The sequence below is a fragment of the Periplaneta americana genome, chromosome 13 (genome assembly GCF_040183065.1).
Source record: "Periplaneta americana isolate PAMFEO1 chromosome 13, P.americana_PAMFEO1_priV1, whole genome shotgun sequence".
Lineage (NCBI taxonomy): Eukaryota > Metazoa > Arthropoda > Insecta > Blattodea > Blattidae > Periplaneta > Periplaneta americana.
In genome coordinates this window covers 79,896,412-79,920,300 of record NC_091129.1, presented here as the reverse complement: position 1 = coordinate 79,920,300, position 23,889 = coordinate 79,896,412, and the positions used below count along the sequence as shown (strand labels likewise).

The following is a 23,889-nucleotide window of genomic DNA, read 5'->3' as shown; positions in this document are numbered from 1 at the left end:
CATGCAAGGGCTGACTTTCGTCCCGGCAAATATGTTATTGAAAAGAGCTCGAGCTTAGGGAAAACAACATGTAATTGTGCTGTCTTGATGAGAAGCAATAAATTATGAATAAAATAAATACTTCATTATAAAATACACTTTCTTCATCATATGAAGATAAACAGAAAGTAAATACATATGTAAAGATTAACTCTATATTTGAACATAAATATGTAAATAAAAGTTGCTAAAATTTTTACGCAAAAAACAAATATTTTTGTTGATGTTATATTAAAAATTCTTTCTTCTGTTTTCCTCGTGTTCTTTTTGACTGCATCCAGCATTAGTCTAAGAAAGGTATGATGGATATAGTTCACTTGTGGTAGCAAGATCCCAATTTTAGGCAAAAAGGCATTCAACTCTTTGTTGAAAATTACAGGTTAAAAGAATTCAAGTATAGAACAGTTTAGAAAATTTCAAAGTTCCGTGAATTTATTATATTAATTTATTACTAGGTCTATTATTATTATTATTATTATTATTATTATTATTATTATTATTATTATTATTATTATTATTTTATTATTTTTATTATTATTATTATTTTTATTATTATTATTTATATAAAATTTCACGATATAAAACAATACATTATCGTTACTTTCCGTTTTTTGACTTGAATGTTCTGGCACTAGTCAGTCAGAGTAACTTCAGCCGCCACTGGATTAAAGTAAGGTTACTAAACATTCTCGTTGCAACAGCGCTTGGCTTCTTGTTAAATGTCGTGTGCCGATATATTTCACTGGCTGCAACCTGTAAAGATACTACTCTTTCCCACCGGCTAAAACATTAGTTAACTAACAATAATATTCTACCAGCAGGTCCACACCTGTAGAGTAACGGTCAGCGCGTCTGGCCGCGAAACCAGGTGGCCCGGGTTCGAATCCCGGCCGGGGCAAGTTATCTGGTTGAGGTTTTTCCGGGGTTTTCCCTCAGCCCAATATGAGCAAATCCTGGGTAACTTTCGGTGTTGGACCCCGGACTCATTTCACCGGCATTATCACCTTCATATCATTCAGACGTCGTAAAATAACCCTCTACCAGCAGCATCAGACAGATTAGTTGAAAACTTGAGATGAAGGTACAGATAACAAAGAGAGAATCAGGTAGATCTCATTCCTCTGTTATACATACAGTATGACAGCAATCGAATTTTGGTTTTTGTCCCCGAACAAAATTCGTTCCCGGAATGTCCCCGAATTTAATAATTTTTGTCCCCAGTTATCTTCGAATTTTAAGTGTTAAATATTATAATTTTATTAAAATGCTATTGAATACCTGACACCAACATATCTGTGGGATGTATATTGCTAAGATGTCTTCCACAACTATAAAAATTTGAAGAGACAGTCGATTATTTTTCTTTCAGTGTAGATGAACTTAACCTGGATAAAATAACTTATATTATAAAATTTCTTGCTTGAAGAAATAATATGTGACTTGAGAGAAAATAGCAAAGTTGAATGAAGAAAATGCTGATCTTTGCTCAAAATGGAATGAATTTTTTTTAAATCTTCTCTGAGAAAATGATTTTCTATGTACAACTTCAGAGTTAATTTAAATATCTCCATGTCTTCCTAGAAGTAGGCCTAATGCTTGTGTGTAAATAGAATGAGTATTTTTAACTCTTTGAGTACCGGTATGTAAAAACAATACAAGTGAATGACAAAGTAACAGACATATTAAAAGTATTTTCTTCATATATATTTGTATTTTTCCTCGAAAATTGTGAAAAAAATCTGGTACCCTTAGATTAAAGTTGAAATCAGTTGTTATCATGTGGCGTCCTTGGGAGTCTGTGTCTTGACCTATTAATAGTGATGATGAAAATGAACTTTGTGTGTCACCAATTGGACGTGGTAAACCCAAGCATACACATTCAGTTAAAATCATTAAACGTGCGACTGTTGAAATAGAATTCAATTCAAACACAAACTTACTAGGCACTTGATCAGTAACTCACAAGGGAACCTTCTATCGTGGTTAATTGAAAATGCGGTAATGCCGTATATTTTTAGAAAGAGGAGGCAAAAGTAAGTCAGCAGGTGAAATTTTTCCGCCTGAGCTCCATAGGGATAAAAGTTATGGGACTGCAAGTTTAACATGACAGTCTGTGGAAAGTAACTCAATGTGCACACTTAAAGGTTAAAATGAAGTTGTTTTTGAAGTCTGCATTGCAAACGAGGTATTCAGCTGTTGTGCATCTGAATTGCAAACATTATGGACATTGATCTTCATGCAATGAAGGAATTCTGGGCGAAAATACTTGCAAAAGCATATCCCTCATATCTGCCTTCCGCATATTCTCTGAATCAGAAGCATACGATTTGATATTAATATATGAGTCAGCAGGTTTATTTTTAGGGAACATTTTCTGTGATTCGGCTGATAGAAGATACAGTGGGGAGGAGATTTGTCCGTCCATGGATAGTGTTTAGGATCTGGCTAGGAGTGAAGCCACGATCAAAGAACAACTGCTTCTTCTTGGACACGAAGCTATCTGATTTCTGCTGATTTCTGCTTCACCTCTGCCTCTTTGATGCGAAGTTCCTACTCACTTTATGCGTCACAGAACGTGAAACAGTACGATTCCGCTGCTTGAATGTCCATACACACGAGTCAGAAGCTCTGAAGTTAGACGGTCGTCAGGATCAATTTGAGCCTTCACCTGTATGCCCCAAAGCCTGATAGTTCTGTCATGAATGACAGCATTCGTACTTGACATTTCTTTGAAATGCTGCAGAACCATGGCATTAATGTCAGCCATTCCAGGTTTCTTCTTCACTTTTGTATCGTAATCGTAAAGCATCTTCTGTGTGATGAGAGGGAATCGAAGGATCGTCTCTTTCCTCTGACTGTATCGTTCGTATAGTCGAGCGATTTCTGCTTGTAATCGTCGTCGACTACTTTGTGGTTCTTTTAGGAGAGGGACGTAAGAAGACGTGCTGATTTCCGACGACGCGACGTCTCCGTCTCTTCAGCGTCCTCCGCTTTCTGGCCGTCTTTTTGGCGTCTCGTCGTTGGTTCATCTTCTATGTCACCATAATCTTGCTGCCCATCTTCCACGTCCAAATCTGGTGTCTCATCAATAAGAGCAACGTGTACGTTTCTAGGGGCCCCTGTTCGTCCTTTAACTCATCCTTCAACTGATGAAACAACCGGATGAATATGACTGACGGTTTAGCGTCACTGGTGCCAAACTCGCGCACCAGCAGCTGCACCACAACTTTGGGATCCATCCTGTATATGGCACAAATGAAACATAAGAGTAACTATAACACCAGAATTAGATCGAGAAAGACTTACCTTTCCGTAATAAAAATAGGTGGCCGCCTCTTAGCGTTAATACGCAATATTATTTAAAACACACAACAGATGCAATCTCGTTTGCAATGCAGTAACTTAAAAAACAACTTCATTTTAACCTTTAAGTGTGCACATTGAGTCACTTCCCACAGGCTGTCATGTTAAATTGAAGTCCCATAACTTTTATCCCTATGGAGCTCAGGCGGAAAAATTTTACCTGCTGACTTACTTTTGCCTCCTCTTTCCAAAAATATACGGCAATTCCGCCTTTTCAATTCACCATGATAGAAGGTTCCCTTGTCAGACTCGTTCAGACATGACTTCTTGTAAATAGTTCTCTTATTCTACCACAAAATATTTCAATATCTGGTAATTTCATCAACCTTTCTTTGTTCATAACTTCTACAATAAATTCTCTAGTCTTTATTAATCAGTTAACCTTGAGTATTTTGATTTTTATTGCATTTGTTAATTAATATGAATTGTAATTACAGTTGCAATTGTATACTTAACGTTGTAATAGTAATCCCCTGCTAGAGAGAAGAGAAGGCCTGATGGCCTTATCTCTACTAGGTTAAATAAATATACTGTACTGTACTAAGATGTCCATGGTTGAAAATTGTACGTTTCTTCATAACGTGGACGCTACAGATTCAGATTTCTTACAATAAATTGTTTCACCTTTTTCTTACATGTTCACTTACCTTGTATGAAATATCAACTGTTTCACCTTTTTCTTACATGTTCACTTACCTTGTATGAAATATCAACAGGCTTGGATAGTATTGCGTCCTCATTCTTCTCCATGATGTGTTCCAGTCTCAGCAACAAAGCTTTATTTCTCCATGGTTCCAGAGTCAGAATTTTTACATTTGGAGGCAGACTAGTCTTCAACCCAGAAAACTAGAACAAATCATGACAGTTACTCATTCAAAACTAGAACAAAACATGACGGTTACTGATTCAGGAAGTGTAATGTCTTCATGTCTATGTCCATCGCATTATGCAAAATTACTACCACAAACTGAATAATAGTGTTATGCCCTAGGGCTTAAGAACGCCCTGTAGCACGATTTCCTGTGGGGTATTAAATTTTAAACAGTCCAGGAACAGTGTCAGCAGAATACACCGCCTTAAGCAGACACCCAATGCAATCCCGGCTTGTGAAGTAGATAAATCCTTAGCCAGCGTTATAGAATTATGTCGCTCGTGCGGTAAATCACTGGCTACGATGAAAGCATTGGTCCAGTGGAACAAAACATGTATTTTAATTGGTTAAATTAAATCATGCATTGTTCGAACTCTTTTCTTACTCGTAGTCTTATTAAAGCGACTTATCACTGTATTGCACTGAATCCAATTAATTGTAACATGTTTGATTAAGACGACATCTTTAAGCACGTGTAATCAAAGGGGGATTAAAGCCCATCTCACCAGCATTTGCTCGTATTGGGTTAAGGGAATACCCCGGAAAAAACATCAACCAGATAACTTGCCCCGACAGGGATTCAAACCTGAACTACCAGGTTTCACGGCCATACGCACTAACTCTTACTCCACAGATGTGAACTTAATGAGTGAATGAATGAATGAATGAATGAATGAATGAATGAATGAATGAATGAATGAATGAATGAATGAATGAATGAATGAATGGGGAGAGAGGAGGAAATATCAATTGAAAGGTACACGATGATAATCGTGTCCTTGCAACGATTCTTGGAACTCCTGGATGGCTCAGTATTATCTGTGTTTCATGATCCAGAGCCGTCCACCATAGAAAGACTCGGAAATTCGTTAAACCGAACATTGGACCATACCGCGAGACGGAAGAGCTTCGCATATTGTCTATAGCGCCAGCCGTTCAGTAGCAATATATAATCTCTATGTTTCGTAATCGTTTGTGCAAAACTCTAGATTGTCCCTTCATAAACTACAGCCATTGTAAATATAATATGTCTAGAGATGTTTAACTTTCGGGAAATATGTCTGTACCTCCATCTTGTAGTTCTGTTGCCAGTTTCGGAAGCTTGAACCTCCTGGCGAAAAGAAGAGCCAGGGACCTAGCAGCGTTCTCTGTGCGAGTTCTCTCTCTCGGGCAGCGAAAGTGGTATTGTTCTCTGTGGAGCCCACCAGAACGTAGTGACGCCCTCTAGCCAACAAAGGCTTTCCATAAGCCTCCTCGTCAAGGCCTTCTCCAAGGCCCAAGCCATCGTCAGAGTAAGATCTCCGGTGGAGCTGTGGAGTGAAATAGCAATCAAATGTTGTTAGCAAATTTAAAACAAATTGTGGATTTTCCTCTAATAGATAGCCGTATTCTATTTCGTAATGCATGTAATATGGATCGTTCAATAAGTGATGCATCACATTTTGTTCTTATTCCAAAACTGTTATATTGAAATTACAGAAATATACCACGTTATTCCCCAAGTAACTCGCAACAAATAAGTTACCCATTTCTCACATAGTTTCCATTGAAAGCCATGGCCTTACTAGTCCTCCTTTCAGCAACATCTTTACTTCGGCTACGACCTCCTCGTTACTGTTGTATCGCTTGCTGTGGATTACATATTTCTGACGACCAAACATGTCACATGTCGGAAGTTCCGGACTGTAGGGTGATGCGAAAGGACAGTTTTTCTGAGTTTTGGGATCTCTTGACGGGTGTGTAAGATTCGGGGGCAGGCGATTGCGGTCCGCAGTCAGTTTTGTACGTCATTTACGTTCCTATATTTTTTGGGTCATACATCAGTTGCGTCCTTTCCTATTTTACGAACTTAGGACTGGCTGTAACATCACCAATTTAAACATTACAGGTAGGTTAAAAATGTTGTTTGTTGAATCTTCACCATACAATGTTGGTAGTGTCATTTTTCACCATAAAATGTATTAAAATTCATGATTTACATTTTCACCATAAAATTACAATCGTATTGGTTGAAACCTAAATGAGAGATTCCGGATGAAATCCAATCTTGTTATATGGCCTTGCTGCAAATCAATAATGATTTTACGAACAAAAGCTTTTTTCTCCCTCCTTGCCTGGCAGAGTTCTATTAGCAGGCCTACGTAGTTTTAAGTATATTTCGCTTTTTTATTTCTTTTCAAAACCTCTATAAAACGGTAAAAGTTTGGGTGAGCAGTATAAAATAGACTGTTAAGTTTTGAATGAAATGACTCGCAGCCATTAGTCGTTCTCATTGTTGTTGCTGCAAATTCTGCTCCTATTGTTGATTAACACTTGGTCTGATTTTTGTGGTTGTATTCTTGATTGCTTTGAAAGATTTCATGCAGCATGTCCAACGCGAAGTATTGTTCTGTAAATCCTTGTGATGTCTAAATTTGAATCCATCGATCACAAATAAAGGTCTCGCTTGTAATTAACTCCATGGCTCGTGTAAAACTCTTACGTATTTCCAATTTAACCTTTACATTGCACATGACGTAGTAGAATGCGTTCTATACAGTGCTTGGTTTTATCTTGCAGAACGCGTGCTTGGTTTAGTCTTGTCTTGTCGCAGAGCGCGTCTTTGGACTATATTAGTTTTAAAAAGTTAACATAACATCCTAAACCGGCATGTAGCTGTGGACGTATATATTTAAAAAAACCTCGGACGCAACTGACGTATTAATTTTTCGTCAACATGTTTATGGGGACGCAACTGACACTTCCCAGTAAGATTGTGATTTTGACATTGAAGTGCCTAATTTTAGTGACGTAAACAAGTATGGTTAGTTGAAACAAAGATAAGAGCTATTATGTTTAGGAATAATTTTTCTTTAAGTAGGCCTACCAATATATCTGTTTAACTCCAAATATCAACTTGATATTTGTAAACAGTTTGTAAGAAAACCTTTTGTAAAAGTGACCTTTTTTGATTTCATTATTAGATCCACTGCAAACAGAAAACACTAACCTTTTGTATTCAAATTAATCATAATAAAATAATATATATCAAAACCATTTCGGAAAAACCCCTGGTTGTATCTACAAGCAGTGTGAGTTTGAAAGCAATGTAGTTTCAGAATAGCCCCAACTACGAATCTTTCCTGAAAGGTGCATTTTATTTCATTTTTCAAATAAGCCACAAAATATTACTTCTGCAGTAACTTTGGTCCTCACCATGAGTTCTATTGTCCCATTTGTTTCGCTCGTCCCTCCTTCGGCCCTGTCGTTCAGCACGGCCAGTTCCAGTTTACTAGTCTCGTCCCTGATCAGGATCCTGGACGTGACAGGGTAGTAGTTTCTTGCGATGAAATCTGCGCCGTGGTTCAGTTCGCGCTGCAGAAGTTCACGTCCGTTTGAATCCGTGTAGAAGACGCCGCGGTTCTGGAGGTCTGTTGAGTAGAGGCTGACCACATCTTTACTACAAGAATTGGAAAAAAGAGTGAATTCCTTTTCATGGAGATAGAAGCTCTAGTTTCGTGATCATCTATAGCTATAGCGAATAAGGAATATGTAATGAAAATATGTGTAAAGAGGTGTATTAGATAATTTAACATACTTCCATGGGATTGGTCCTATTAGCCACTCAAATTCCACGTGACTTTCTCCGTGGTAAATTCTCACCACTTGGCTTGCCCAATTACTAAACGTCTGGTGAATTTCATCCACAATGGAACCTGTAATCATTTTAGTAATACATATGACTTTAAATAAAATTGATGGTGATGATTATGATAATAATAATAATAATAATAATAATAATAATAATAATAATAGTAATAATAATAAATATGTTTAATTATATTGTAACGTTATCAATTTTTATTATATTACATATTTTCCATACCAATATTTTAACATATCACTAATTCAATTCAAAGAGAATTATTAGAATTGAGTGTTATTACGAGTACATTTCAGTAAGGTATAATATGCACTGACCTCTTTTAATAATTATTAATAAATTGTATTCTGAAAATTACGTTGTTATATATATAGAAAAAGTATATGATTATTTCTCTTGACGAGAATATTGCACGAAAGGGAAATATAAAAATTGGAAATTTACCTTTTGAAGCGGTGGAAAATTTCAAATACCTGGGAGCAACAGTAACAAATATAAATGATACCCGGGAGGAAATAAAACACAGAATAAATATGGGAAATGCCTGTTATTATTCAGTTGAGAAGCTTTTATCATCCAGTCTGTTGTCAAAAAATTTGAAAGTTAGAATTTATAAAATAGTTATATTACCGGTTGTTCTATATGGTTGTGAAACTTGGACTCTCACTTTGAGAGAGGAACATAGGTTAAGGGTGTTTGAGAATAAGGTGCTTAGAAAAATATTTGGGGCTAAGAGGGATGAAGTTACAGGAGAATGGAGAAAGTTACACAATACAAAACTGCACGCATTGTATTCTTCACCTGACATAATTAGGAACATTAAATCTAGACGTTTGAGATGGGCATGGCATGTAGGACGTATGGGCGAATCCAGAAATGCATATAGAGTGTTATTTGGGAGGCCGGAGGGAAAAAGACCTTTGGGGAGGCCGAGACGTAGATGGGAAGATAATGTTAAAATGGACTTGAGGGAGGTGGGATATGATGATAGAGACTGGATTAATGTTGCTCAAGATAGAGACCAATGGCGAGCTTATGTGAGGGCGGCAATGAACCTCTGCGTTCCTTAAAAGCCAGTAAGTATATACACACACAGGTAGCGCTGGCCTTTTTATGCCCAAGGCTGCGTGTTCAATCTCGGGCCAGGTCGATGGCATTTAAGTGTGCTTAATTGCGATAGGCTCATGCCAGTAGATTTACTGGCATGTAAAAGAACTCCTGCGGGACAAAATTCCGGCACACCGGCGACGTTGATATAACCTCTGCAGTTGCGAGTATCGTTAAATAAAGCATAACATTATATATACACAGGATGGAAGGGAACCTATTACATTAAATTCATAGAGGTAATAGATAAAATCAGTGGGAAGAAGTTTTTTCAAAGAAGTTTTTTCATATGTCCAATAGTTTTGATAGCACGAAACGCAACGCGTTGCAACTCTGTACGCTCCTTGAAGTCATTGCTCCCCAGTGCGGGTGTGTAATCATCCACTCCGCAAGACTTGCGAGAGGAGAATGTGAACAAAAACGTCTCAAGAAGTGATACAGCGTTGCAACGCGGTGTTTTTCGTACTATCAAAACAATTGGCCGTATCAAAAAACTTATTTCACAAAACTTTTTCGCATTGATTTCATCTATTACCTCTGTGAATTAATGTAATAGGTTCCCTTCCACCCTGTATATATACTATTGTTTATAAAATACATTTCTTTCTCATTTAAAACTTGTTGGAGAAAATGTGTAATGTTTGCGAGCACACTGTTTAAATGACATGTTGTATTACATTATGTTTTATGTCGTGTCGTGTCGTGTCGTGTGTTGTGTTGTGTTGTGTTACATTACGTTACATTATATTGAACATTCATTTGCAAAACGAAAAGTTACGTTTGTTCGGATCAAATTTCTGGACATTTAAAGGACAAAATTGAAATTCTTTCAATCATTTGTTATCATAGTACACTGCTCTTTTAAATAGCTGAGCATATTGGATATTCAATTAATGACTTTCCTAAAATATACCATGAAATGTTTCGTATAAAATAACATTTATCTGGAAAAGGAAGCAGAAATGAGCAAAATTGTATTAAACTTTTTTGTTTGAAATATATCAAAGAATAACTCCCTGAAATTAATTACATTACTTACTCTTGATTTTTTATATTAAGGACATCATATCGGCAAAAATAACTGTAAATGAGAAGTATCCAGACTACTGGAATCCTCTTACTCATTTGGATTTTAAATCTTTTTGGTGCCACCACGTTTAACGTCCATGCAACTAAAAAGACTAATGATATAGGCCTACTCTGCAATAATGTATGAATCACAATCTGTTCTTTCTTACCTTTGTAAATTGTTACGTTTGCTGTCTCTGATATCTTGAATCCCTCAATGGGATGGAACAAATAGGCACCACACGAACTTTCGTAGTTCCAAAAATTCTGCGTCAGTGAAATTTCTTTACCAGTAACAATTACTGCCTTCACCAGACCAGTTTTCTCGTCAATTAACACCTTAGTTCCCTGTCGAAAAAAAATTAATATATTATATAAATATGTTTCGCATCTCTATCGAGGTTTATATTAGCCCTTTATTTAAGGTCGTCCGATGCTCAGATCCTGTTATCCGAATTGCAGGAACAGTTGTATATATAATAAATATTATGCTGAAATCTTAAAACTTATAAAATATGTAGGTATAAAACTCGGGTACGATTTCTGACAGGGGACAATGCATGAAAACAAAACTACTTCTTGATGATAAACTTTTCATTTTTTTGGGTTATTTTAAGACGCTGTATCAACATCTAGGTTATTTAGCGTCTGAATGAAATGAAGGTGATAATGCCGGTGAAATGAGTCCGGGGTCCAGCACCGAAAGTTACCCAGCATTTGCTCGTATTGGGTTGAGGGAAAACCCCGGAAAAAACCTCAACCAGGTTACTTTTCCCGACCGGGATTCGAACCCGGACCACCTGGTTTCGCGGACAGACGCGCTGACCGTTACTCCACAGGTGTGGACATGATAAACTAATAGAACCAATTATATTTAGAGGTGGGTCGATAAAATTCAGTGTTCATTTTCAGTGTTCATTTGATAACTTTATTATAGTTTTCTCCATCCTTTCGGCCAGTTCCATATTCGAAGTAAACAACAGTAATTTAATCATAAGTATTGCAATTGTTTGTTGCTTCAGTTCCTCTACGCTTAACCTACTAAAGTCTAAAGAGGATTTATATTATGCTCCTCGAACATTAGTTGGCTTTAACTCTTTAACAATTCGATCAATTTTCAATGAGTAAAGGTTTTATCAGATCATTTTCCAGCATTTTATCATAATATTGTTCAAAGGCAAAACAAAGAATGGATATAGTAATATGTTTTTAAATTAGGAAAACGGGCACAACACTGCTTGCATCTTCTAGTCGCGTAAACATCCGAGCACGTCGTATCGCCTGAGCACACCCTATCCAATCCACCCTATGATAGTGCACCGTAGACAACATGTCACTCGGCCGCGGGACAGAGGTTGCCTTGGTGCAGAGACCAGCTCAGCTGGAAACTAACTTTTGCATCGTTCTTCTTGTATGCATTGTATACTTGTGTAAAAAGTACCGTCAGGAGTTAATATATAACATATATTTATAATTATCTATATTTTATAATAAATATTGTGGTGAAATATTAAAACTTACAATTTTATTGTGTGTATGAAAACTCATGTATGGTCTTTAATGGAGAACATTGCATCAGAGTAAAATTATTTCTTGAAGATATACCAATTGAACCGGCTATGATTAGAGATGTGTGGGTACTACATTTTACTCGATACTATAATTTAAAGAATTATTGTGTTTGATAATTATTTTATTAAAATTGTCTCCATTCTTTCGATTACACCCATATTCGGAGTAACAAACCATTGTAGTTGCAATTTATTGTTTGGGGGTACGTGTCCCCTATGCTTAATAACACTTTACCAATCTATGTAAAGTGCGTAATTGGTAACGTATTATTATTTTAAGAAGCAGGTTAGATTGGCTTTTAGGAGAAGAGAAGGGAACCGCGGGCAGAGGAATTTGCCCGTGGCGTGCGCTTGCCCGTACAGGCTTCAATTTTCATCATTGGCTATGAGAAAGATCTGAATGACAATTGGATGAAAATACAGACAATCCCGAGACTCCATTCAAAACATTATTTTCGTGGGGAAAGTGAAGTAAATGTCATTAATTCACGTACCAGTGCTTCAATAAAGAAAAAATATATCATCTGTTCCAAAAAAGTATAGCACAGAAATGAATCTTACATGATGGTATTGACATTGTGTTAATGCTCGGAATCCAACTACTGTGCTCCAACCACGAGAAAGTCTCTGCGGGATGAAAGGCAGCGGGATAATGCAGTGAATGAATGTTAATGTCATAAGGTCACATACGTGGGTACTCGTATATCTATTGGCTCGCTCTCACAGCACAAACAATAACATTGATGCACACATGTTTATGCTACCCAGTTACAAAATTAGATCACTGTTAATCTCCTGGTCTTTTAATCTCTCCATACAGCAAAATAACAAATGCAGGAGAGCGCATGGTTTTTAAACTGACGTTATAACGATAATATTATCTATCTACTTCGCTCCAATAGATGACGCAATAGTAAGCACATTCCTTTCACGTTTGATCTCCTGGTTGGAGAACAGTATACAGGACATGATACCAGGTACAAATTTATTAGTCGAATTGTGTTTCAAATATCATGCATGTAGGATTAGTAGTTCCGAGGATATATAACCTTTTGTGTCAGAATGAAGCAAGTAGTTAAAATTACAGGAAATTTCAATCAAAGTTTAGCTTCTTTTAAAAACTCTGTGCACCGGACGTTCACAAATGGCATCACAGCGGCTATCAAGGTCATAAACGCGCATTACATTTTATGTACTATATTTTTCATTTATCAAAGATTATTTTGAAGCAATTTTTTTAAATCCACGTTTTTTTAATATTTCACCATTCTCTCCCATTGAAATTCTTGTTCACTAGAGTTATAAAAAATGGAGTTGCAATATCTAACATGAGAATAAAAGTGCATTACATCTTTTCAAACAAAAAAGTGTATTTTAGAACATTTTTTACTGGTTTTCCAACATATTAAAGCCAAACTCTCCCATTAAACTTGAACATGTTTTACCTCTCCGATGTAAGTGTCGTAGCTTTCTTCAACCTCTTCGAAACAAGAGCTGATTTTGGTGACGTAATAAGATCGGAATCCCAGAGGCGGCAGATTTTCTGCCTTGAACACCAAGTCGTGCGTTGCAGTGCTGTTTTCCCTCTCAGGGGCCGCGATTACTTCTGGTGGGATAGGAACCATCTGTGTTATCAGAGGAGCTCCTGTTTGGAAAAGATAACATTTTATATTACTGTAATTATAGGTGTATTAATATTACGGTACTGTTTATGAAGTAAAACTCGATATATAATTTAGGCTATGACATATTCTACGATGTTACGTTAGATACATTTTGTCCATAGTAACAAACTCTTTATTTTGTCATTCTCCGTTAATATCAGTAGAATTATATACAAAATCTAGAAAATAAATAAATATGTAATCACATAGGGAGATGCAAAATGGTAATATTTCAACTTTCCCCATTACAAACAAACACGCTGAGTTTTAAAATGATGATGATGATGATGATTATTATTATTATTATTATTATTATTATTATTATTATTATTATTATTATTATTGTATTCTCCTGGCAGATTTATGGCCATCAGGCCTTTTTTTCACTCAATCACGATCAAAGCACATATACAAGTACCGTGACATTTTGTTTTTACTAACATTTCTAATATTAACCTGACTATACCTTTGATTTAATGATTGAGAACCAGAAAAACTGTTTGTCATCTCCTTCCAGGACCGGAATTTGATTATGCTAGTATAAAATAGAAAGAAATCACTTTACTAGGTGTAAGAGGGAAGAAAAGTAGTGCATCCATTTACGTAAGCTAATACGATTTTGAGTTTGATAATTTTCGTTAACATTTTATTTAATCAAAATACAGTACAGTATTAAAAATAAGACAGTGTTTTTATTCACTAACTGAGCTATCCAGGCGGACGTATTCATTATGCAATGTGTAATACAGTGAATAATTTCAAGGAAAAATTGTTCCGGGGCCGGGTATCGATCCCAGGACCCTTCGCTTAGCGCGCGAACGCTCTTCCGACTGAGCTACCGCAGGAACTATACACGACACCATCACAATTTTTCCTTTGTATCCACACTACTCAAATGAGCTGACAGGACGCCAGAACTCAAGTATGAGTACACACAAATACTTACGTGGCCACAATTAAGTCACACAATTTTTCCTTGAAATTATTCAAACCTGCTTTACAGGGAGCTACTACCTGAAAGCCAGATTTGTGTAATACACTGTCTACAGCACATTAACATACAATATGGACACTGCATTTAAATTGAAAAATAATCAAAATAACATTATTGTTGAAAATGGCGGACGTTAATTTGGATCCGGCTTCAGTTATTTTCTGCATATTATTGAAAACGTTTTTAAGCATATCTTTTTAATGTAATGTATTGTTCCTTGAATGTAATTCTTTAATTCTTCTATTGTTGTAGGATGTTTAGCAAACACAATTGTTTTACGGTAACCCCAAAAGAAATAATGCAAAGCACTCAAATCAGTTGACATCCATTAACAGATATATGGTTCAGTGTGTGAGGCTATTATGTTGATGTATATCGTGTAACAAGGAGTTTTCACATTCAGTGTTTATAACGTTTTAATAAAAACTTCCACAGTTTGTTAAAGAAATTATATGCACTAAGCTATTGTACCAGTAATGATTACTGAATAAAATCGAAAAGTAAAGACAAGCCCATGAGAGGCCAAATCGGCCCAGAGAGTGGCGAGAAGTTAAGGCTCCCATCTTTATAAACAATCGGCATTTAATGACAGTAGGGATGTCAGTCTTGCGAGGCCGCCATATTTACCTCCAAGGAAATTATCCTGATGCTCATAGTGTGGCCAGAAGGATTACATCAATGGAAAAATGGCTTCAATAAAGAAAAGATGTTCCGGATTGACTGCAAAAAAATCCATGATCCATCGGGAAAACGAACAATTATTTAATGGTGTGACACTGATTAAAAGGAAGTAATTTACTGACATATGGACTGAATGAACAAAATGTTGTTTGCAAGTGACTGTATAAAACAATTATTTATTAGAGAGAGTGACAATGTTAACGGGAAAGGAATTTACTGGTAATTGGTTTCAATAAACGGAGTTGCAATTGACTGCGAGAAACAAAAAAATCTTCATTTAAGAGGGTGACAATTCAGAAGAGAAGGAAATTACTACTATTCGGGTTGAATACTTATTTACTTACTTACAAATGGCTTTTAAGGAACCCGAAGGTTCATTGCCGCCCTCACATAAGCCCGCCATCGGTCCCTATCCTGTGCAAGATTAATCCAGTCTCTATCATCACACCCCACCTCCCTCAAATCCATTTTAATATTATCCTCCCATCTACGTCTCGGCCTCCCTAAAGGTCTTTTTCTCTCCGGTCTCCCAACTAACACTCTATATGCATTTCTGGATTCGCCCATACGTGCTACATGCCCTGCCCATCTCAAACGTCTGGATTTTAAGTTCCTAATTATGTTAGGTGAAGAATACAATGCGTGCAGTTCTGTGTTGTGTAACTTTCTCCATTCTCCTGTAGCTTCATCCCGCTTAACCCCAAATATTTTCCTAAGCACCTTATTCTCAAACACCCTTAACGTATGTTCCTCTCTCGGAGTGAGAGTCCAAGTTTCACAACCATACAGAAGAACCGGTAATATAACTGTTTTATAAATTCTAACTTTCAGATTTTTGAACAGCAGAGTGGATGATAAGAGCTTCTCAACCGAATAATAACACGCATTTCCCATATTTATTCTGCGTTTAATTTCCTCCCGAGTGTCATTTATATTTGTTACTGTTGCTCCAAGGTATTGGAATTTTTCCACCCCTTCGAAGGATAAATCTCCAGTTTTTATATTTCCATTTCGTACAATATTCTGGTCACGAGACATAATCATATACTTCGTCTTTTCGGGATTTACTTCCAAACCGATCGCTCTACTTGCTTCAAGTAAAATTTCCGTGTTTTCCCTAATCGTTTGTGTATTTTCTCCTAACATATTCATGTCATCCGCATAGACAAGAAGCTGATGTAACCCGTTCAATTCCAAACACTGCCTGTTATCCTGAACTATCCTAATGGCATATTCTAGAGCTAAGTTCAAAAGTAAAGGTGATAGTGCATCTCCCTGCTTTAGCCCGCAGTGAATTAGAAAAGCATCAGATAGAAACTGAATAAATAAACTATATTTACAACTGACTAAAAAGAAGCAATTATAATACTCCCATAAATAATTGAGAATTCATATCTAACCAGCTATGTGTACTGGAAAGAGATTTAAAAAATATAAAAATTGTGATTGGTCTAAATGAACATATAAATCATATATCGTACCATCGGGTCCTTGAACCTTATATGTTCCACCTTCGATGGGCAGCCGTACAAAATGACTGACTTCGTGGCTCAAGGGATTGTAAACAGTCACAACGAATCTGTTCTCAGATTCTGTGACGTCACAAAAACTGACGTTGAGTCGTAGACAGTTGAACATCTCCACGGTACTCTTGCCATTCTTTGACATCAGCTGACTGAAATGAAAGATCGTGTAAATTGCTAATTGTTGCGAAACTAAATTTTAATGTAAAGGTAATAAGAACGGAATCTTATTGCACAATTATGTCTTTTTAGCATAGTCAACTCATATCCTGTCATACTCGTATTTTCATTTTAGTGACTATAATAAACAAAAATTATAGTGAAAATTAATTCCAATGAATGAATTTATTAATGCACTTCAATTAATATAAAGGAAAAGGAAGTAGTTATATTATAGTCTCATACATAATTATAACTTAAAATCGAGATTATATTTTAAAAATATTCCAGGTTACAGTAATTAAATAAAATGAATGTAAGCTTATCTCGGCTATTTTCAAAGATACATCCAAAACCTCTTTGACACTTTGTTCCTCAAAGTACGTTCTTTAAAATTAAAATAAAAACTGTATGTATAAATGTATTTGAATTAATGTGTTGTTATTATTATTATTATTATTATTATTATTATTATTATTATTAAAAAAAGAGGTGGGGCTGTCCTAACAGCGATTACCTTTTACCTGTCGGCGATATGATTTAGAAATTATTAATTAATGTGTTTGGATTGAAATTAAAATGGCTGATGGTATTAATTTATTAATTGGAAATCATTACTTCCCACCTGATTTCGGTCATAATCACTTAAAATCTTACCTCAATTTTCTTGAAAAAAACCTTGATACTCATATTTTTAGAACAGTAATTATTGGTGATTTCAATTGTCCTGGTATGGATTGGTCAACTGGTTTTAATCTTAATGATATTCATTACTACTCTAAAATTAAGTCCAGTGATTTATATTCCTCGTCTTGCCTTCTGGGATTAAACCAAATTAATTTTACTGTCTCAAGTAAAAATCTACTTGATCTTGTCTTTACTAATATTATTAATAGTACAGTAAAACTAGCCAATCATTCTCTAGTTTTGGAGGATTCTTATCATCCATCTATCTCCATTAATCTTGAAGTGTATTTGTCGCTACCTGATCACTGCCAATCTAGTACCTTCATAAATTATTCTCAAGGTGATTACTTGAAACTCTATTCCACTCTATACAATCATGATTGGAATTCCATATATCAAACTACTGATGTTAAAGTTGCTGCTAACGCGTTATGCCAGATTATGAACAAAGCTATTTCTCTTGCTGTTCCTGTCACTTTCGTAAAAAAATCGCACTATCCTAAATGGTTTTCAAATACCTTGCGTATACTTATTAGGAAAAAGAACAAAGCACATAGAAATTTTAAGAAATTCAAAACTGATCACCATTATCAAATTTTTTCCAATTACAGAAAACAAGTTAAAGCTATGATTAAATCTGACAAATTTAAATGGTTACAATCCATTGATGAAAATTTGAAGAATGAACCTAATAAATTTTGGAAATATGTAGAATCTTTTCGTAAATCCAATAATTATCCCACCGAATTATTAATAAATGGGATTCACATTACTGATCAGCAAGAATTTTCTAATGCATTTGCTAATCAATTCAAATCGATTAAAAACAGCCTAATTCTAATCTCTGTTTGTTGGAGTATAATTCTACTGACTTCTTATCCTTACCTAAAATTACAGTTGGAGACGTTTCATTAGCCATAAATAAGCTTAAGAATAAAATTAATTCAGCACAACATGGTTTTACTAAAGGTAAATCAACAACTACAAACTTAGTATCCTACCTTAATCTTGTTATGCCTGTTGTTGAAACCCAAGGTCAAATTGACTCAATTTATATCGACTTTAGCAAAGCGTTTGATGCTGTACCTCATAATATTCTGATAAATAAATTAAAACTATTTAACTAATAGACAATGTTGTGTTCGTCTTGGTGATTCTCTCTCGGACCCATTTAATTGTTTATGTGGAGTTCCCCAAGGATCTACATTGGGCCCTCTATTATTTTTATTATTTATTGATGACATATGTAAACTTTCACGATCATGTTCAATATATTTATAAACATTCAATAAGAATGCTTGGTTTAATAAGGTCTATAACCTATTCTTTTTCTACTCCTGAGTCACTATTAATTCTATACTTTACTTTGGTTCGCTCTAAACTTGAATATGCATCTGTAGCCTGGAATTCCATTACTTCAACCGATTCGGTTAAATTGGAAAATATTCAAAGAAAATTTATTTCCTTGTGTGCTTTTCGATATATACCCAATTCCACTGACTTTAACTATGATATTACCTGTAAATATTTTAACTGTTGTAGCCTTTATGCTAGACGTCTAAATCTTGATTATCAATTTTTTTGCAAAGTTACCAAGTGTGATATTGATTGTGAGTCTATCATAAACAATATCAGCCTTCGTATTCCTACAAAAGGTTTAAGATTTCAAAAAAATTTTTATAACCGAAATTCAAAATCACTTTCTCCAGTCTGTAGATGCATAAAATATGCCAATTTGCATGGGCACAATTTAGATCCTTTTAAGGTTTAGTTTCGTTTTGATTATTAGTTTTTACTGTTTGTACTCAATTGTATTCATGTATGTTTTTGTTATTTATGATATTATTTATTTTTGTTTTGCACCTTTGTATCTTCTGTTTGTGTATTGTGCTGAACTATAATTGGCCTCTGGCTGTTGTTCAGCACACAAATATTAATAATAAATAAATAAATAAAATAAATAAATAAATTATTATTATATTATTATTATTATTATTATTATTATTATTATTATTATTATTATTTGAACTGCGTAGACTACATCTCGCTAAATGACAGCAAGGATTAGGAAATGTCGTACAGTTGCTAAAATAATCAATAGATCTGTTCTATCTCATTTAATGAGGAAAGATGGTGAAACTTCATTTTTATTTTTCTTATATGATGAACAATTTTCATTTTTATGTATAGAAATTTCATTGAAGCAACAACTTAAACTGGATTAGATTTTGCAAATAATTTGGGGCCCAAGTTATGAAAGAAAAAATTACTTGGATAATGTAATTCTTTAAAATGGATCTTAGCCCATTTCAGCCATTTTAAAGATAAATTAAAAATGGATGTTAGCCCATTTCGGCCAATTTAAAGGTAAATTAAATATTTCTTTGGAATTTTGTTCCTCAAAACATGTTCTTCAAAGTGCCTAAAACACAATTTTGATATTGACTTTTAATAGTTTAAAATAAATAACTACATTTTAAGACTGAATTTTAGAGGCCCTTTTATATGAAGTCTTATTTTTAAAATGTAACAAAATAAAAGAATTATAATACAGAGAAAAGGTTCCTAATAGCCTAAGAATATATGTACCAAATATCATGCAAGAAACATTTATTGTAGTTCTGAAGTTAAGGGAAATTACAATTACTGTTTAGTGTCCTTTATAAATTCTGTGCCCCAGAACTTTAAAAATGCCGTCACAGCACTTTTCAAGGCCATAAATATGTGCATTAAATTTTATGTAATACAACTTTTTCACATATCAAATAGTATTTAACAGAATTTTTTCTTAAATGTAGGCCTATTGGTTTTTTTCACAATATTTCACCTTCCGCTCTCATGTAAATATAATTTAGAGTTAATATAATATATATTCCCTGTTATTTGTGTAAATATGTAATAAGTAGATCTGTTTACTCAAGGATTGGAAGAACTAGGGAATTTTGTAAAATTCATTGCTTACTACAGTAACGTCTGCTTTTACATTAAATATTAATTTTTAATTATATGAATATTTAATATACGACAAAAACATGAAATACGCAATTACTGAAGAAAACTATTTATAAATTTGTGAAATTACTTCGTTCTGTTATTCGAGTTACTGTATTAAGTCTAGTATACCTAGCTCTGGTTCAACTAGTGTTACAAAAGGTATGTAAGTGTGGGAATAATTTGAGAACCAATTTTAAACTCACTAATTATGCTTCAAAAACGAATTATATATATATATTTTTTTCAATATATATATTTACTCTATCCAAATAACTTTATCTTTACCGAATTTAGAGTTTTAGAAATTAACCAATTGTACGCGTGTAATTTAGTATTATTAACATGTTTTCATAAAAACCGGGAAATTCTTGTAATATATAAGCAGAATTATTACACTAACTGAATGACACAATAACTTAAAAATAAGCCAGGTATAAATCTACTACTAAAGTAATAAATATAGTGCAAATTTAGGGCCAAGACATTACAATAAAGTCACATAAAACTTCTCTCACTTTGATAAAGCTAATATTAATTATTGTAATAGGGAAATAAAACTCATCTTTCGGACCAATCCAACACAAATACGTTTCTAATATCTGTTAAGTCTTAAGTGGTGAGGTACACCTTTCGCTAGCATAATTTTACTATATTTCAACTTTTTTTCTCAGAATCTATAAATCCTTTGCAAACAAAAATTCGCATGCTTAATGTACACTTTCTGCACATCATTAAATGATTAATTTTAATGTTTTTGGAAACCCAATAGTTATTTTTTTAAATTATGAACAACTTTTCACATTTTTGTTTCAGCCGGTCAGCGTTTTAATGATAAATTCGATTCTTTTCGAGTAAAGGGGGTTAAGTTATTTATAGTGTGAATGGAGTTTCGTTCTCCAGGGGAATACAGAAGTTAAATTATATAAGTGGATGTGCAAAAAAACAAAGGAATACTAGCAATTGACATGTTTTATTTGTGTAGAAAATTATTTGCAATGAAGGTCCGATGTTTAACTTTAATTTAATTCAAAACATATGTTCATGACATCTCACTTTACTCAAACACCATCGAATTACTCAAATATTTAAATTTTGATATAATGCTTCTTTTGATCTATTTTTAATAAATATGTCTGCAACATATACTAAAATCTGTAACACGTTATTTTTTAATTTTATTTTATATCATTTTATATATTAATTTATTAAAAAAATATTGATATATATTATTAAAAAACTTTTCAATCTACCTTAAAGATTTTACTACATGCTGTTCACATGAGACAATTTTATGTGCATACAAAGTTCCATTAAGATATCTTAAGTACGTTTGGTTTATCATTGAACGCTGACGGCTAAAAATTTCTCAAAACTTTTCGCAATGAAAAAAATAACTACTGGGTTTTCAAAACATTGAAATTATATTTTATTTATGTATGGATCGTATATATTAAGCATGCTAATTTTTATATATATTATTATTTTTTATTATTATTTTAATGTACCGAAGTACATATGATATTTCCATGCAGATATTCTGCGTCATCATGCGATGAAAAAGTAATGGAACGGAGAAAAATTCTCTCCGGCGCCGGGATTTGAACCCGGGTTTTTAGCTCTACGCGCTGATGCTTTATCCACTAAGCCACACCGGATACCACCCCGGCGTCGGACAGAATCGTCTCAGATTAAGTTCCAACTCTTGGGTTTCCTCTAGTGGCCGCCCTCTGCACTACGTCATAGATGTCTATGAACATAGGACCGAAGTCCACACATGTGCTGAGGTGCACTCGTTATGAGTGACTAGTTGGCCGGGATCCGACGTAGAGCTGAAAACCCGGGTTCAAATCCCGGCGCCGGAGAGAATTTTTCTCCGTTCCATTACTCTTTCATCGCATGCTAATTTTTGTTTCCAGAGGACATATATATATATATATATATATATATAGAGAGGAAGAAAATTACACTAGCGAAAGGTGTACCACCCACCTTAAGTAGTGGAATACAACAATTCTCTTCCTTTTCCTTCTTTTTGACACTACACGTCTGTTCTAAGGCTTTTTTCTAGTGTGTCTCCGAGCACTAGCTATGCTCTTTCGAAAGTTCCTGTTGCTTTGTCTTTTTTGGTTTTATTAAGTTAGATTAGTTATAGGTTAGGAAATCATTTAAGTTATTATTTATATTTAAGTTCTAATATAAAAGTGTCCTTGTGTTGTACAACACCGTCTATATGATGATGATGATGATGATGATGATGATGATGATGATGATGATGATGAAAATATATGTATTTCTAAATTAATTTGCAATTTCTTGCAGTACAGTATTATGAATAATTATTATAAACTATAAAATTTTATGTTCTGTGCAAAATTTTATTCCCTTTGTATAAATATTTTTCTCCATTTTTGGGTAAACATCCTTCTGTCTTCTACGACTATAGTTATTGGCAATTTTTTTAATATCACGAGTATAAATGAGCATTTTCCTCTGATAAAATTGAAAATGATAGTCCTGTGTGTATACTGCTTCTATCCAGACTTACTTGAGGGCGATTTCCGCTGCTTCCCTCGCGTCTTCTATAGCCTCTGACAAAGTCTTGGCATAATCATTAGCCACGTGTTGTCTCTCAGTGCCAGAGATGGCGTCGTGGTGTTGCAGGACTCCCATGGCCTCCCGAAGACTGTCGATTCCGGAAGAACCTTCCTGGCCCAGCTGAGTCATAGCAACCAGTTGCTTGGCAACCTACACCAACGATTATATATACAGCTTTTTTTCATGAGTTCATATTCCTTACGGCATGGACTGAGTTATTTCGACCGACAGGAGGAGAATGTTAAAAGGGGAAGTAGGTAGACTTACATGCGACTACTGAAATAAAATCCATTTAGAATGTGATTACTGGATTGCAATATTTCCTACATTTGAGTAGGCCTACTTAAGTAACTTAAATTTAGTTCGAGTCCTCTTAAAAATTATCATGCTCCTCCATGTTAATTATGAACGGTCTTGCAAGTTCTATGATGCCGTCTAAAGCACGGAACTTGTTCTTGTTTTTACGATATCGATGGCAAAGAAGTGGTACCTAATGTCTACAGAAGTGGTCATTTAATTTAACTACGTTATTGTTTACAATAATTATGTTATTATTATGTTCACAAAATTGGAAAGTTCACTAGTATTTTGCCCTAGAAGATACTACAATGCAGAAATATATAAAAGATGATCTATTTTGAGAGAAATTAATTTTAAAACAATTTCCTGATTCACCTGCAATTTCACAGTTACGAGGTTCACTTCTTAGATATCGATATGTTGTAAATAGTTGGGCGAATTATTGTTGATGTCTGTCTCATTGTATTTCATTTTTTTTCGAAATGGATAACTAATCCTATCGATGATAGGCGCTACCTCTTCATGAAGGTCATACATTATATTTCTGATCACTTCGCGGTCAACGTCGTCGTTCTTACAAAATCCGAATCAAAAATTGATTCAAATAAAAGTTGTTTCAGTATAATGGGA

The 23,889-nt window shown here is 34.6% G+C and overlaps 1 protein-coding gene across 1 annotated transcript in view; it reads right to left on the bottom strand.

Annotated features, from left to right (window-relative positions):
* Nucleotides 1-23,889, bottom strand: part of LOC138712044 (lysosomal alpha-mannosidase-like) — a 57,917-nt gene that overhangs the window by 2,029 nt on the left and 31,999 nt on the right. The window contains exons 9-16 of the mRNA XM_069843435.1: nt 22,910-23,109; nt 16,483-16,676; nt 13,108-13,307; nt 10,262-10,439; nt 7,851-7,968; nt 7,469-7,712; nt 5,341-5,583; nt 4,099-4,248 (exon numbers count right to left, since the gene is read on the bottom strand). Coding sequence (XP_069699536.1) covers nt 4,099-4,248; nt 5,341-5,583; nt 7,469-7,712; nt 7,851-7,968; nt 10,262-10,439; nt 13,108-13,307; nt 16,483-16,676; nt 22,910-23,109 — 1,527 coding nt within the window. The remainder of the gene's footprint in view (nt 1-4,098; nt 4,249-5,340; nt 5,584-7,468; nt 7,713-7,850; nt 7,969-10,261; nt 10,440-13,107; nt 13,308-16,482; nt 16,677-22,909; nt 23,110-23,889) is intronic.